The 15,260-nt window shown below is 41.0% G+C and overlaps 1 protein-coding gene across 3 annotated transcripts in view; it reads left to right on the forward strand.

Annotated features, from left to right (window-relative positions):
• The window catches only part of ASB7 (ankyrin repeat and SOCS box containing 7), a 67,740-nt gene that overhangs the window by 18,833 nt on the left and 33,647 nt on the right, over positions 1 to 15,260 (forward strand). For all 3 annotated transcript variants that reach the window (XM_073568818.1, XM_073568819.1, XM_073568817.1), the window contains 2 exons: positions 521 to 776; positions 4,167 to 4,772. In XM_073568818.1, the coding sequence (XP_073424919.1) occupies positions 539 to 776; positions 4,167 to 4,772 (844 nt within the window). In that variant the 5' untranslated portion in view covers positions 521 to 538. The remainder of the gene's footprint in view (positions 1 to 520; positions 777 to 4,166; positions 4,773 to 15,260) is intronic.

The following is a 15,260-nucleotide window of genomic DNA, read 5'->3' on the forward strand; positions in this document are numbered from 1 at the left end:
CAGAGGTTCACATCTGCTGCTGTCTGTGGTATCATTTCTTCTGCATGTTTTATCACAGGAGTGAGTATTACTACCATATTTTCCAGTCCTCTGAGGTCATCATAAATCAAATAAGTGATCTAGCTGTAGTGGCTGCTGTAGCTCCTATGTTACTTGATTTATGATGACCTCGAGGGCTGCATACGAGAAAGAAACACTCACTCCTGTGATAAAACATAATGGTATTCTAATGCACTATTTATGTACATGAACCCAGTGAATTAATAAGATTATTTAAGATTCGAGTTTGCCAGCTATAAGAAGCCATTCAGGCCCATATAGCCAAGCCAGTCCTGGTGGTCCTTATTAGAGATCTTGCTGCACTGGCAAACTGTCAACATCTCATGGTTGTGACAGAATGTTAATGGGATGACATTGCTTGTGCCTGTTGCATCCAAGGTGTCCTTAATCCATTAACTCTGCAATCATTGCCCTGTGATCTACTGATGGAAATGATAATCCTCTATATTTGTGACTTCAGGTGACTTCACTTGAATCTATGTGGAGGAAGAGCAGAGCGTGGAGGATGTTACATCATCACTGCCGCAGGAATCCTGAGCTGCAGGAGGAATTGCGGATCCAGGGGGCAGTGGCTGTAGGCGATGTCCACACCGTCCGCACAATGCTAGAACAGGGCTACTCCCCGAATGGCCGTGATACTAACGGGTGGACGCTTCTGCACTTCTCAGCTGCCAGAGGGAAAGAAAGATGTGTAAGAGTGTTCCTGGAACATGGAGGTGAGATGCAAGTTGTTTTTATGGGGAGCCAAACATTTTATGACAAAGTGCTTTCTGGTTGGGAAAAATCGCTGTTCATGTGACAGGTCCCCCAATGTTGTTCTGCAGGATCCTTGAGGAAAACAGTCAGCTACGGTTTTTTTTGCTTGATTCCCACTGTAATTTGTGTTCCTGCCCATTTAATGCTCAGATTCACTGGGACCTTAAGAAGAGTTGTTATCCAATAATTATTAAATACTTCTATTAAAATACTTCTCTGGTCATTACTTACCACCATTAATTTTCATTAAAACTTAAGAACAATTTCTGCTCTGAATGTTACCTCTACAATTTTGTAGCAGTCTGATGCCATATTGCTTTATTGCCAGAAGATGGCAGCACATCATATGTATATCTCGGTCTTTTATAGCAAATGCTCTAAATTTACCAATGTATGTGATGACACCCACAGAATGCCCTCACTGCTCTCCTCCAAGAGAAGGATTACCCTGCAGGTTCCACATCAAGAGCTGTACATGTAGATACACTACATGCCTAATTGTAGCCTTATGGGTGCTCTAACTGAGGTTAAAAGGTGGAGATAGGTATCAGATCTAGTGTTTTTAGAGAACTGCAGATAACAATTAATCTTACAGTAAAGGCACATACTGTAATAATTGTATGCTTTGCAAAAGGGTGCTCCTACAGCCGCTCAAGGACCTGATAAAGTGGCGGCGTGCATATGAATCTTTTTGTCTCTTGCCAACTTTACTCTGAGTTCAGAGTTATTCCACAAGGCATGTTTAGCTCAGCTTTCATTCCTTGTACCCGTCGGGACTCACAATGTGTAATTGTGAAATGTTAGTACCCTTTGATCATGCCTTATATGAACTTTTTTTTAATGTGTTTTCATATGAATCATTAATATATTCCATATATTCTGTTCTTAAAACGAGCATAAAGATTACACTGAGCAGATCCGTATGTTGTGCAAGCATAGCGTCGCAGTGATGTCAATCTGCCGATGTCTTTATTTCTCTGATTTAATTGCCAGAGATGATGTGTTTTTTTTCTTGTGGTTTCTAGTGCGAAAGTGATGTCTTCATGTGTTTTAATTCCACCAGTAATTGGAAACATTCTGGCGGCTCTGGTCATGAATATGGAAGATTTATTAAGAATCATTAAATATCTATTAACGATAATTTTGTAACAGATTTGATATCTTCTAGTGCTGCTGATCGGTGGGGGGGTCCAGGTCCTGAGATCATCACTGATGGGTCAAAACACTGCTCTTGTCAGCCCCTCAGACTTAATATTGAGGTCGTACACTGTTGTGTGCTCGCAGCTCTGCAGGAACTGCACCCTTCAGGATTCGGACCCCCCACCCATAACCAGCACTGTGCAATACCTATAATATATAAAACTGTTAACAAAATTGTTAGTTTGTTAGCACGTATGTTCTTTTATTGGATTGTCCTAATGCTCAATTATTTCAATTTAATATTTGCAAAAAATTCCATCGAAGTGCAAAACTGGAGGACAGTAGATGGTAATAACCATTATTGCAGTGTGTATGGACATCTTCTCATTTTGTCTATATGGCAAAGGTTTGTGAGGAGTGTACCCTGACGTATATCTCCTACTTGTCCATAGGCCCCTATGTACACAGAGGATCCCGGTTGACTGCCCTTTTCAGCATATGCTGCGTTTTCACTGTATATGAAAGGATAGTCTGCTAAGCTCTCTTATGCAGACGGACCCATTAAAAAGTACAATTTGTGCGGAAAGTATTCCGACCCCTTTAAATTTTTCACTTTTTGTTTCATTGCAGCCATTTTCTAATAGAAAATTGTCCAAAGCTATACATCTTTTTTTTTTTCTTTCTGACAAATCAATGAAACCTTCTGCTAAACTGCAGCAGAAATTACCCCCTCCAATCCCCCAAATAAGGGTCACCGCTCCCTACTCCCTGCTGTAAAGGTAAATCCTTTAGTTGTGCCCCATTGATAATTGTCAGTATGACACATTCTGGATACAGGGTTATAAGCGTATTCAGCCTCATCCGTTAATTATGAGGGTTGTCCATTCTTCCCAACCGGGTATAAATGTCCAATTTATGTCATTTTTGTTGCAATAAACCTTCGTGTTTGTACCTTGTGTGAAAACAGAGTATCTTTCTTATAGTGAAGTATGGTGACCAGCTAGGTATCATAAAATGTAGAATATGATTGCAGCATTTGACTTGGATGTCATGGTTTTTAGCAATGCAGAAAAAAACCTTAGGGGTTACTACCTGGTCTCCGGGGTGAATCGTGGTAATGCGTCTTATTCTGGTCGCCTTTGTCTTATATGCCCCCATTATTTTGCTGCTTTGATTTTGTGATATTGCTTTTGTAAACAGGTAACCGATGAATATGTTCCAGAAATGCAGTCTCCTCAGACAGCACATTAATCCAACCATAGTCAGGGGAAAACAGATTTCCATTACTCACTTCCTGTCCCTTCACTTCCATTTAAATAAACTGCAGGGGCACAATCTGTGCACACTGGACATAGTGTACCAGAAGACCCTTAAATAATGTATGTTGTATTGCTTGGACGGGCGACAAGCCACAGAGGAGCATGTTACCTAAATTCCTTACACCACTCGTGCCAGACCACAGGAAATCCACTGATCGGCAGATGTTCTGACACATGCTTTCTCTTAACAAGGACATGAAGCGCAGAAGACAATATTTGGAGGCATCAGAGGACACAGCCGGGTGGGAAGTCCTCTTATGTCAATTTGTGTAATGCCAACGTCCACAATGCTAATGCAGCGTAAAGACTTTCTCTCCGGTTATTAAAGGGAAAAAATATTCTTTATTCTTTTTTTCACACTGTATTTTGTCACTTATGTCATGGATAGCATTGTATATCAAAAAAAGACATATAAAAAGGTTTTACCTTTTATTTATTTTTTTTTACCTTAAATGCATATAGGAAATATGTATCAGATCTGATGTAACCCAGAAAATGGGTGGTATGAGGCTTTATTTCTGAGGTCAGAGGTTTTGTCAGAATAAAGCAGAAGCAAGATTTTTCACTTTTATAGTTGTAATGACTTTAGATGGCTCCAAGATGCATGATAAATCATCATGTAAGTCATTACATGGGGAGACTATAGTCGTAGGAATGAATTATACATACTCATGCACATGCATCCCTAATATGGCTGCTTTTCCTGGACTCTGTGGAAATCAGGAGACCGTTGCCTTTCCTGCCCAGCACCTTTCCTGCCCTTTGCCTCTCCTGCCCAGCACCTCTCCTGCCCAGCACCTCTCCTGCCCAGCATCTCTCCTGCCCATTGCCTTAACCATTGTGCTTTTCAGTTGTGCTCTTTATTAACCTCACTGTTGTTTTCTGTTACAGCGGACCCTACAGTGAAGGATCTGATTGGTGGCTTCACAGCATTGCACTATGCTGCCATGCATGGACGGGCTCGGATTGCACGCCTTCTGCTGGAGTCGGAGCATCGAGGTGACATCATTAACGCCAAGAGCAATGACGGCTGGACGCCCCTGCATGTGGCTGCACACTATGGCAGAGACTCCTTTGTGACACTGCTTTTGGAGTTCAAGGCTGAGGTTGACCCTTTAAGTGACAAGGGCACAACTCCCTTGCAGCTAGCCATCATTAGGGAAAGATCCAGCTGCGTGAAGATCCTACTGGACCATAACGCCAATATTGATATTCAAAACGGGTTCTTACTACGCTATGCCGTGCTCAAAAGTAACCATTCTTACTGTCGCATGTTTCTCCAAAGAGGTGCTGACACGAACTTAGGGCGACTAGAGGATGGACAGACCCCTCTTCACATTTCAGCACTCCGGGATGATGTCCTGTGTGCCCGGATGTTGTACAATTATGGTGCAGACACGAACACTAGGAACTATGAGGGCCAGACCCCATTAGATGTATCACTAAGCATCTCTGAAACTAGCCGGCCATGTCTGGATTTCCTGCAGGAAGTACGAAGTAAGTAACAAATTCATAATATCCACGCGTGTATATGAGTAACTTGACCAGCTTATCTTCTGTTCCACAATATTTTAAAGGGATTTTCTCAAATATTAAAACCTTTTTAACTCTTTAGTGACCAAGCCAGATTTTTAAAATCTGACATGTCACTTTGTGGCATTAACATATCGCAGTGATTTTGATAATGTTTGTTGTGACACATTGTAGTTTATGATAGCGGTAAATTTAGGTTGTTCTGTTTTGCGATAAAGTGGTTGTCCAGGCCATACCGATAAGTCTGCAGTCACTGCTGTGATTCGCAGGTTTCAGACTCTGGACTGGGAGGGTAGGTATGAGTTATACATATTCCTGGCCTGTGGGCGTGGCCTCACTCCATACACTTGTAGAATCGCCATGCTCTCAAGTCAGACGTGCCCACTGGCCGGCCACGTCTGTAGACAGGGCACGGCCTCTGCTCCATAGAAGTGTATGGAGGAAGGGCACACCCAGTGGCCGGGGGTATGTATAGCGCTTACCAACGCTCTGGTCATGGGTCTGAAGCCGACGAATCCCTGCAGAGCACAGTGTGTGTGCTGGGGGGATTCATAATTCTGCAGTCACACAGAGTGAATGCAGACATCAGTTTGGACCGGACAAACCCCTTTAATAAAAACCTCAGAAATTTGGCAAAAATCTAAAACAGAATAGCAATTTTCAAACATTGAAAATCGATCGCAGCATTTCGGGAGCCAGCAGAGGGCTGACAGCCCCGCTGTCTTTGGATCAGAGACACCGTGGCATGACGCGGTACCGATCGTTGCCATGGTGACCCAATGTCGTCATGATGACATCCGGGTCACCAGAGCTAGGAAATTTGCTGTTCATGCACAGTGCAAGTAACAAGTATCTGTGTCAGTGCAGAGCTGACAGTTTCTGCTGCGGCATCCCCATGTTGTACAAACGATCAGCCTGCAAAAAATGATTGTCCCATAGTGGGACAAAGTAAAAAAAAAAGTTTAAAATAATTTTTTTTTTTTTTTTAAATAATTGTAAATATATTTTTTTTAAAAATATCAAAAATAATGTATAAAATATCAAAAAAACATGGTACCGCTGAAAAGGTCATTTTGTCCCAGAAAAAAACAAGCCACGATACAGCACAATCAGGGGAAAAATAAAAAAGTTATAGCTCCCAGAATAAAGGAATCTAAAAATAGTTTTTTTCTATAGAATAGTTTTTATTGTGTAAAAGCGCCAAAAGATAAAAAAATGTATAAATGAGGTATCGCTGTAATTGTACTGACCCGAAGAATAAAACTGCCTTATCAATTTTACCATACATGGAATGGCACACACACACACACACAAAAGATTCCTGAATTGCTGATTTTTGTTGATTCTGCTTCCCAAAAATCGTAATAGAACTCGTCCCGCAAAAAAAAAAAAAGCCCTCACGTGACTCGGTGCGCCAAAATCTGGAAAAATTATAACTTTCAAATAAATGTGGTGATGCAAAAACTAGTTTTTGCAATAAAAAGCGTCTTTTAGTGTGTGACAGCAGCCAAACATAATCGCACTGACTCGAAGAATAAAGTCGCCTTTTCACTTATACCGCACGAGAAGCGTCACGAAAAATAAAGCGAATTCTTCACCTGCTGTTGTTTTTTTAAATTCTGCCTTTCAAAGATAGCAGTAAGGCTCGGTGCACATTTATCATGCGCTATACGCTGAGTTCTTGCACCTGAGTTTCCGTCTATATCTCTGAAATACGTGACTCAGGCGGAAGATTGTTTTTAATGAGGCAGATGAAGGCACTGTGGATGCCGTAAGACCCGTGACCTGGCCGTGTCCGTCTTTTTAGGATTGCATAAAAGTGCCGTCGGACAGTTTTGTGCACTTCTTAAAAGAAGGACACCTCTGAACAGAGGCCAGACGAAGTCCAGAGTAACTGCTGTCTCATTATAGTGAATGGATCCCTCGGGGGTTTAATCTGAATCACGTCTCTCAGAGATTTAGATGGAAATTCGAAAGTAAGTGCTCAGCATAGTGCGCCGGATAAATGTGATCTCTAACTTTATGTAAAATGTACCCAATAAAAGCTTCAACTCAATCCACATAAAAAAGCAAGCCCTCACTCAGGTCTGTGATCTGTTAAGGAAAATATAGGGGCTTCCTCGTTACTGGGAGCACAAAGGCTTTGGAAAAGCGAAATGGCTCGTCACTCTCCAAAAGATATTCAGCAAATTCTCCTCTCTCAAATCCAAATGCCCCCTCCCTTTTTAGTCCCACAGTGTGCCTAAACCACATATTGCGTTCATGTTTGGCATTTCTGAAACTGTGAGAGCCTGCCTAATTTATGGGTGCATGTCTCCAGAAGCACGGGCTGGGCATAGCGTACTGGTGACTACAGCGGCAGTTTGCAATTTTCACTCGGCAATATTCATTGCTGCTTGTTTCTTTAAAATACCGCTGGAGTGAAAATCATCACTACATCTGTAGAGAAATTCCCCAAGGGGGTGTAGTTTCCAACAGGGCTGTGGAGTCGGTAAGCCAAACCTGCGACTCAGACTCCTCAGTTTCCCTCACACCGACTCCACGACTCCGACTCCCATATATATTGCTTATATTTAAGTGAAAAATTTATTGCAGTACAATGTGAACATCAGACATTTAATCATTTTTATGATACAATAATCAAGATATTTAAAACATAATATATATTTATTGGAATACAACTTTAGAACACAAACTGTAATAAATTAAAAATATGTAATACACTATGTAATATCGATTACATATATACAGTACAGACCAAAAGTTTGGACACACTTTCTCATTCAAAGCGTTTTCTTTATTTTCATGACTATGAAAATTGTAGATTCACTCTGAAGGCATCAAAACTATGCGTTAACACATGTGGAATTATATAATTAACAAAAAGTGTGAAACAACTGAAAATATGTCTTATATTCTAGGTTCTTCAAAGTAGCCTCCTTTTGCTTTGATTACTGCTTTGCACACTATTGGTATTCTCTTGATGAGCTTCAAGAGGTAGTCACCGGAAATGGTGTTCCAACAGTCTTGAAGGAGTTCCCAGAGATGCTTAGCACTTGATGACCCTTTTGCCTTCACTCTACGGTCCAGCTCACCCCAAACCATTTCGATTGGGTTCAGGTCTGGTGACTGTGGAGGCCAGGTCATCTGGCGTAGCACCCTATAACTCTCCTTCTTGGTCAAATAGCCCTTACACAACCTGGAGGTGTGTTTGGGGTCATTGTCCTGTTGAAAAATAAATGATGGTCCAACTAAACGCAAACCGGATGGAATAGCATGCCACTGCAAGATGCTGTGGTAGCCATGCTGGTTCAGTATGCCTTCAATTTAGAATAAATCTCCAACAGTGTCACCAGCAAAGCACCCCCACACCATCACACCTCCTCCATGCTTCACGGTGGGAACCAGGCATGTAGAGTCCATCCGTTCACCTTTCCTGTGTCGCACAAAGACACAGTGGTTGGAACCAAAGATCTCAAATTTGGACTCGTTAGACCAAAGCACAGATTTCCACTGGTCTAATGTCCATTCCTTGTGTTCTTTAGCCCAAACAAGTCTCTTCTCCTTGTTGCCTGTCCTTAGCAGTGGTTTCCTAGCAGCTATTTTACCATGAAGGCCTGCTGCACAAAGTCTCCTCTTAACAGTTGTTGTAGAGATGTGTCTGCTGCTAGAACTCTTGTGTGGCATTGACCTGTTCTCTAATCTGAGCTGCGATTAACCTGCAATTTCTGAGACTGGTGACTCGGATGAACTTATCCTCCGCAGCAGAGGTGACTCTTGGTTTTCCTTTCCTGGGGCGGTCCTCATGTGAGCCAGTTTCTTTGTAGTGCTTGATGGTTTTTACCACTGCACTTGGGGACACTTTCAAAGTTTTCCCAATTTTCCGGACTGACTGACGTTCATTTCTTAAAGTAATGATGGCCACTCGTTTTTCTTTACTTACCGTAGCTGCTTTTTTCTTGCCATAATACAAATTCTAACAGTCTATTCAGTAGGACTATCAGCTGTGTATCCACCAGACTTCTGCACAACACAACTGATGGTCCCAACCCCATTTATAAGGCAAGAAATCCCACTTATTAAACCTGACAGGGCACACCTGTGAAGTGAAAACCATTTTCGGTGACTACCTCTTGAAGCTCATCAAGAGAATTCCAAGAGTGTGCAAAGAAGTAATCAAAGCAAAAGGTGGCTACTTTGAAGAACCTAGAATATAAGACATATTTTCAGTTGTTTCACACTTTTTTGTTAATTATATAATTCCCCATGTGTTAATTCATAGTTTTGATGCCTTCAGAGAGAATCTACAATTTTCATAGTCATGAAAATAAAGAAAACTCTTTGAATGAGAAGGTGTGTCCAAACTTTTGGTTTGTAGTGTGTGTGTGTATATCTATCTATCTATCTATCTATCTATCTATCACTATGACTTACCTCAGCTAAGACAAAGCCTAGATCCTCAGGCTACATTCACACCATGGGCGTAGCCAGGATCAAACCTAGCGGGGGGGGGCAGAACCTCATACTGCACACCTCAGCTGCTGCAGAACCTCATACTGTACACCCCTACACTTGAAAATAAAGCCTGCACCTTAAGAAGATGTGGTGAATGCAGTCTATTTATTCCAACTATCAATTGATGTTGATGTGTTACTGAAGACGAGCAATGCCTGTCCTGGGCGTCCTTTTGGGCAGCTATGAGGTGTACCTGACTGGTGCTGAAAAAAAAAAAAAAGAGTGTTAGTCTGTGTGCTACCTGTCTTTCATTCTTTTTGGTACAGATAATATATGGATAGACAGATATGGATAGAGCAGATTTCTAATCTGCTTTTGATATTGAAAACATTATCTATGAACTCAAAAACCTTTCAGGTGATGCGGTTTTTTTAAAAAGCTGATCTGCTTTTGCAGCTGAAAAACGTATCCTGAAAAAACGCAGGAAAAACGCTGTGTGTGAATGTAGCCTTAGATCAGGAATAGAACAGCCATTTATAGGACATTTCATAACTTTCCCAAATTCCTATGAAAAAATATTCAGCACATTCTTCATTTTATACCGACTCCGACTCCACCAAAATGAGCACCGACTCCACGACTCCGACTCCACAGCCCTGGTTTCCAAAATGGGGTCACTTGAGGGTGGATTCTGCTGTTCTAGCAATTAGGGGCTCTGTATATGGAGTCCGCAAACTGTTCTAAGAACATCAGCGCTCCAGGAGGCAGATAGCCCTCTGATCCTCCCGAGTCTCTCCGTATGGCTCAGTAGTACTGTACAGCCACATATGGGGTATTGCCATTTCAGTAGAAATTGAGGGACAAATTTTGGCTCAATTTTTACCCATTTCTTGTTTGAAAATGTAAAATCTGGGGCTAAAACAAACTTTTGTTGGTAAAAATGTAGGTTTTTTTCTTCACTGCCAATGGTATAAAATTATGTGACATACCCTAGATGAATTCATTGAAAGGTGTAGTTTGTAAAATGGGGTCATTTATGCGGGGTTCTGCTGTTTTGGCACCTCATGGGCTCTCCCAGTGGATCATTGCACCTGCAAGCCATAGCAGTAAAATCTGGCGCTCTTTGCCTTCTGAGCTTTGCACTGCACACTCAGGAAAAGTACACCTGTTATAAAAAAAAAAAAAAAAAAAAAAAAAGTCCTATTAACCCTTAGAAAAATTAAAAAATATGGGGTTAAAACAACTTTTTTGTGTTAAAAATGTAATTTATTCTTCACCACTCACTGGTATAAAACTTTGTGAGGCACATGTGGCGTCAATATGATCACGGCACCACTAGTTGAATTCATTGGGGAGTGTAGTTTGTAAAATGAGTTCACATATAGGGGGTTTCTATTGTTCTGGCACCTCAGGGGCTCTACCAATGTGACATGGCACCCTCAAGCCATTCCAACAAAAACAACTCCAGTATGGCGCCTCTTCCCTTCTAAGTTTTACACTGTACCTCAAAAGTAGTATTCCCCCACATATGGGGTATCAGCGTACTCAGGAGAAATTGCACAACAAATTGTATGGTGCAATTTCTCCTGTTACCTTTATGAAAATGCAATATTTTGTGCTGAAAACATATTTGTGGGAAAATTAGATTTTTTTTTTTTTTATTTTTACGGCTCAATGTTATAAACTTCTGTGAAGCACCTAAGGGTTCAATGTGCTCATCACACCTTTAGATCAGTTCCATGAGAGTTCTTGTTTCCAAAATGGTGTCACTTGTGGGGGATTTTCACTGTTTAGGCACATCAGGGGCTGTCCAAACGCGACATGGCGTTCGCCAATTGTTCCAGGAAATTTTGCATTCAAAAAGTCAAATGACGTGCCCTCCCTTCCAAGCTCTGCCGTGCGCCCAAACAGTGGTTTTCTCCCTCATATGGGGTATCGGCATGCAAAGGAGAAATTACATAAATTTTGGGGCCCATTTTTTCTTGTTAACCTTGTCAAAATAAAAAAAATTGGATCTGAAGTAATTTTTTTGTGAAAAAAAAAGTTAAATGTTCATTTTTTTTTTCCACATTCCAAAAATTCCTGTGAGGCACCTGAAGGGTTAATAAACTTCTTGAATGTGGTTTTGAGCACCTTGAGGGGTGCAGTTTTTAGAATGGTGTCGCTTTTGGGTATCTTCTTCTTAAAGTGACTTGAAATGTGACGGTCATCAAAAATAAAAAAAAATCTGGTGTTGTAAAAATGAGAAATCGCTGGTCAACTTTTAACCCTCATAACTTTCTAACAAAAGAAATATTTTGGTTCCAAAATTATGCTGATGTAAAGTAGACATATGAGAAATGTTATTTATTAACTATTTTATGTGACATATCTCTGTGATTTTAAGGGCATAAAAATTCAAAGTTGGAAAATTGCGAAATATTCAAAAATAAACACAAGTCATATCAAAGAAAGTTTACATGAAAAACCAGTCTCCGAATCACCAGGATCCTTTGAAGCATTCCAGAGTTATAATCAGATAAAGTGACAGTGGTCAGAATTGAAAAAATTGGCCTGGTCATTAACCTGCAAACCACCTAAAGGGGTTTTAAAAGGCACGTATTGATGGTTAATAAGGGGTTGAATTTACACACGTGGTCAAAATTGTTGGTACCCCTTGACCAGAGGAAGTATATACCTGAATGCTTTACATATGTGTAAAGTAAATTTGCCTCATCCTGCTAAGTCCTGACTGCACTCGAGGACACACCGCTTTCACTGTAGGAAATGCAATACTATGGGGAATTATTAGCTAGAACAGACCTGTCCGGAATGGTGACAGATCCTCGTTAAGCCTACTTAATACATGGAAATGGCTATTTTCTATAGAGCGTGCTTCCTTTTCAGAATATTGAATGTCCACCAGGTGTAATTGTAATCTCCAGATATCGCCAGTTGTCATCCACGCTGCTGGATGCAGTATTTTAGAATTGGCATGTATTAGGCTGCATTAACACATCCATGTGTCACAGTTCATGTTCTGCAGATCCAGAACAAGAGCCTCAGTCATGTTCTCGTCAGTAGTCCTGCGGCCAAATGTGTGCATCATATTCAGGCTGCTACATACGGGTGTGTGAATCCAGCCGTGATCCGCTGGAACTTGTAGTTCCGTATCAACTGTAGCATAAACAGTACTGTGCAAAAGTTTTGTTGTGGGAAAAAATGCTACATAGTAAAAATAATTTGAAAATCAAAATTTTGGAAAGTGAATGAACAAACTAGAAATCTTAATTCAATCAAAATTTGGTTTGATCACCTTTTGACTTCAAAACAAACATCAGGTCTTAGTTCTAGGTACACTTGTACACAGTTTATGGAGGAACTTGACATGGAGATTGTACCAAATATGTAACCAAATAACTAACCACAGAGCTGTGACTGTAGGCTTGTGCAAATCTTTCTGTCTCTTCGTGTAATCACACACCGTCTCGTTGATATTGAGATCAGGTTTCTGTGGTGGATATATCATCACTTCTCGGATTCCTTCTTCTCGTTTTGCTGCTGTATGTTTAGGGTCATTATCCTGCTGCAGACCAAACTTGTAGCAAAGCAGATGTGTCTCTGATGGTATTGCATGTGAATAAGTATCTGCGTGTATTTCTCAGCATTGAGGACACCAAGAAATGGATAATGTTGAGCACCATAGACCCACTGGTAAGCCAAGGAAACTTATTGCAGCAAATTAGGCACATGCTTTCTTCACTGCGAAATCAGAGGATGTCCAGCAGTGCTCAGCTCGGAACTGGCAACAACCATTAATACCCATCTACTGTTTGGAGAAGTGTGGTCAGAAGTGGTCTTCATGGACATACCTGCAACATCGAAACAAGACTTGCCTGTGCTCGATAAACAAGAACTTGAGTGCAGTAAAATGGCAGCTGGTGGTGTGAAGTAATGAGTCAAAATGAGAAATATTTGTCTGCAACAGAAGGGTTGGAGAGCGGTACAATAATAAATGTCTGCGGGTGACACTAAGGCATGGTGGGGTGACAGGGAGGCATGGTGGGATGACACTAAGTTTATAGTGGTATTTCCATAAACAGAGTTATGGATTTGGTCAGGATAATGGTGTCTTCAATACTGAGAAATACTCTCAGATACTTATCCATTATGCAATACTATCAGGGAGGTGTCTGATTAGGTCCAAATTTATTCTGCTGCAGGACACCAGGTCTAAACATAAAGCCAATGTCATTAACCCCTTCACTACCAAGGGTAGTTTGCACGTTAACTCCCGGGCCAATTTTTACAATTCTGACCACTGTCCCTTTATGAGGTAATAACTCTGAAACGCTTCCATGGATTCCGGTGATTCTGACACTGTTTTCTCGTGACATATTGTACTTCATGTTAGTGGTAAAATTTCATTCAAATAACTTGCGTTTATTTGTGAAAAAAATGGAAATTTGACGAAAATTTTTAAAATTTTGCAATATTCCAAATTTGAATTTTTATGCCCTTAAATCACAGAGATATGGCACACAAAAAACTTGATAAGTAACATTTCCCACATGTTTACTTTACATCAGCACAATCTTGGAACCAACATTTTTTTTTGTTAGGAAGTTATAAGGGTTAAAAATTGACCAGCGATTTCTCATTTTTGCAACACCATTTTATTTTTACGGACCACATCACATTTGAAGCCACTTTGCGGGGTGTATATGATAGAAAATACCCAAAAGTGACACCATTCTAAAAACTGCACCCCTTAAGGTGCTCAAAACCACATACAAGAAGTTTATTAACCCTTTAGGTGCGTCACAGGAATTTTTTGAATCTTTAAAAAAAAAAGTTAATATTTAACTTTTTTTCACAAAAAAATACTTCAGGTTCAATTTTTTTATTTTACCAAGGGTAACAGGAGAAATTGGACTGCAAAAGTTATTGTGCAATTTGTCCCGAGTACGCTGATACCCGATATGTTGGGGGGAATCACTGTTTCGGCGCATGGCAGAGCTCAGAAGGGAAGGAGCGCCGTTTGACTTTTTCAATGCAAAAGTGGCAGGAATTCAGATCAGACGCCATGTCGCGTTTGGAGAGCCCCTGATGTGCCTAAACAGTGGAAACCCCCAACAAGTGACCCCATTTTGGAAACTAGACCCCCCCAAGGACCCCCCCACTTATCTAGATATGTGGTGAGAACTTTGAACCCACAAGGGCTTCACAGAAGTTTATAACGTAGAACGGTACAATTAAAAAATCATATTTTTTCCACAAAAATGATCTTTTCACCCCCAATTTTCATTTTACCAAGGGTAACAGGACCCTAAAAGTTATTGTGCAATTTGTCCTGAGTACGCTGATACCCCACATGTTGGGGTAAACCACTATTTGGGCGCAAGGCAGAGCTCGGAAAGGAAGGAGCGCCATTTGACGTTTTTGGCTGGAATTGAGATCGGACACCATGTCGTGATTGGAAAACCCCTGATGTACCAAAACAGTGGAAACCCCCCACAAATGACACCATTTTGGAAACTAGACCCCCCAAGGAACTTATCTAGATGTGTGGTGAGAACTTTGAACCCCCCAGTGCTTCACAGAAGTTTATAATGCCTGGGCGTGAAAATAAAAAAATCATATTTTTTCCACAAGCATGATCTTTTAGTCACCAACTTTTTTATTTTCCCAATGGTACCAGGAGAAACTGGACCCCAAAAGTTGTTGTCCAATTTGTCCTGAGTACGCTGATACCTCATATGTGGGAGAGAACTACTGTATGGGCACACGTCAGGGCTCGGAAGGGAAGGAGTGATGTCTTGGAATGCAGACTTTCATGGAATGGTCTGCGGGTGTCGTGTGCGTTTGGAGAGCCCCTGATGTACCTAAACTATTGAAACTCCCCACAAGTGACCCCATTTTGGAAACTAGACCTCCCATGGAACTTATCTAGATGTGTGGTGAGCACTTTGAACCCCCAAGTGCTTCACAGAAGTTTATAACGCCCGGGCGTGAAAA

This window comes from Dendrobates tinctorius, unplaced genomic scaffold (assembly GCF_039654945.1).
Source record: "Dendrobates tinctorius isolate UK_male_01 unplaced genomic scaffold, ASM3965494v1 ptg000022l, whole genome shotgun sequence".
NCBI lineage: Eukaryota > Metazoa > Chordata > Amphibia > Anura > Dendrobatidae > Dendrobates > Dendrobates tinctorius.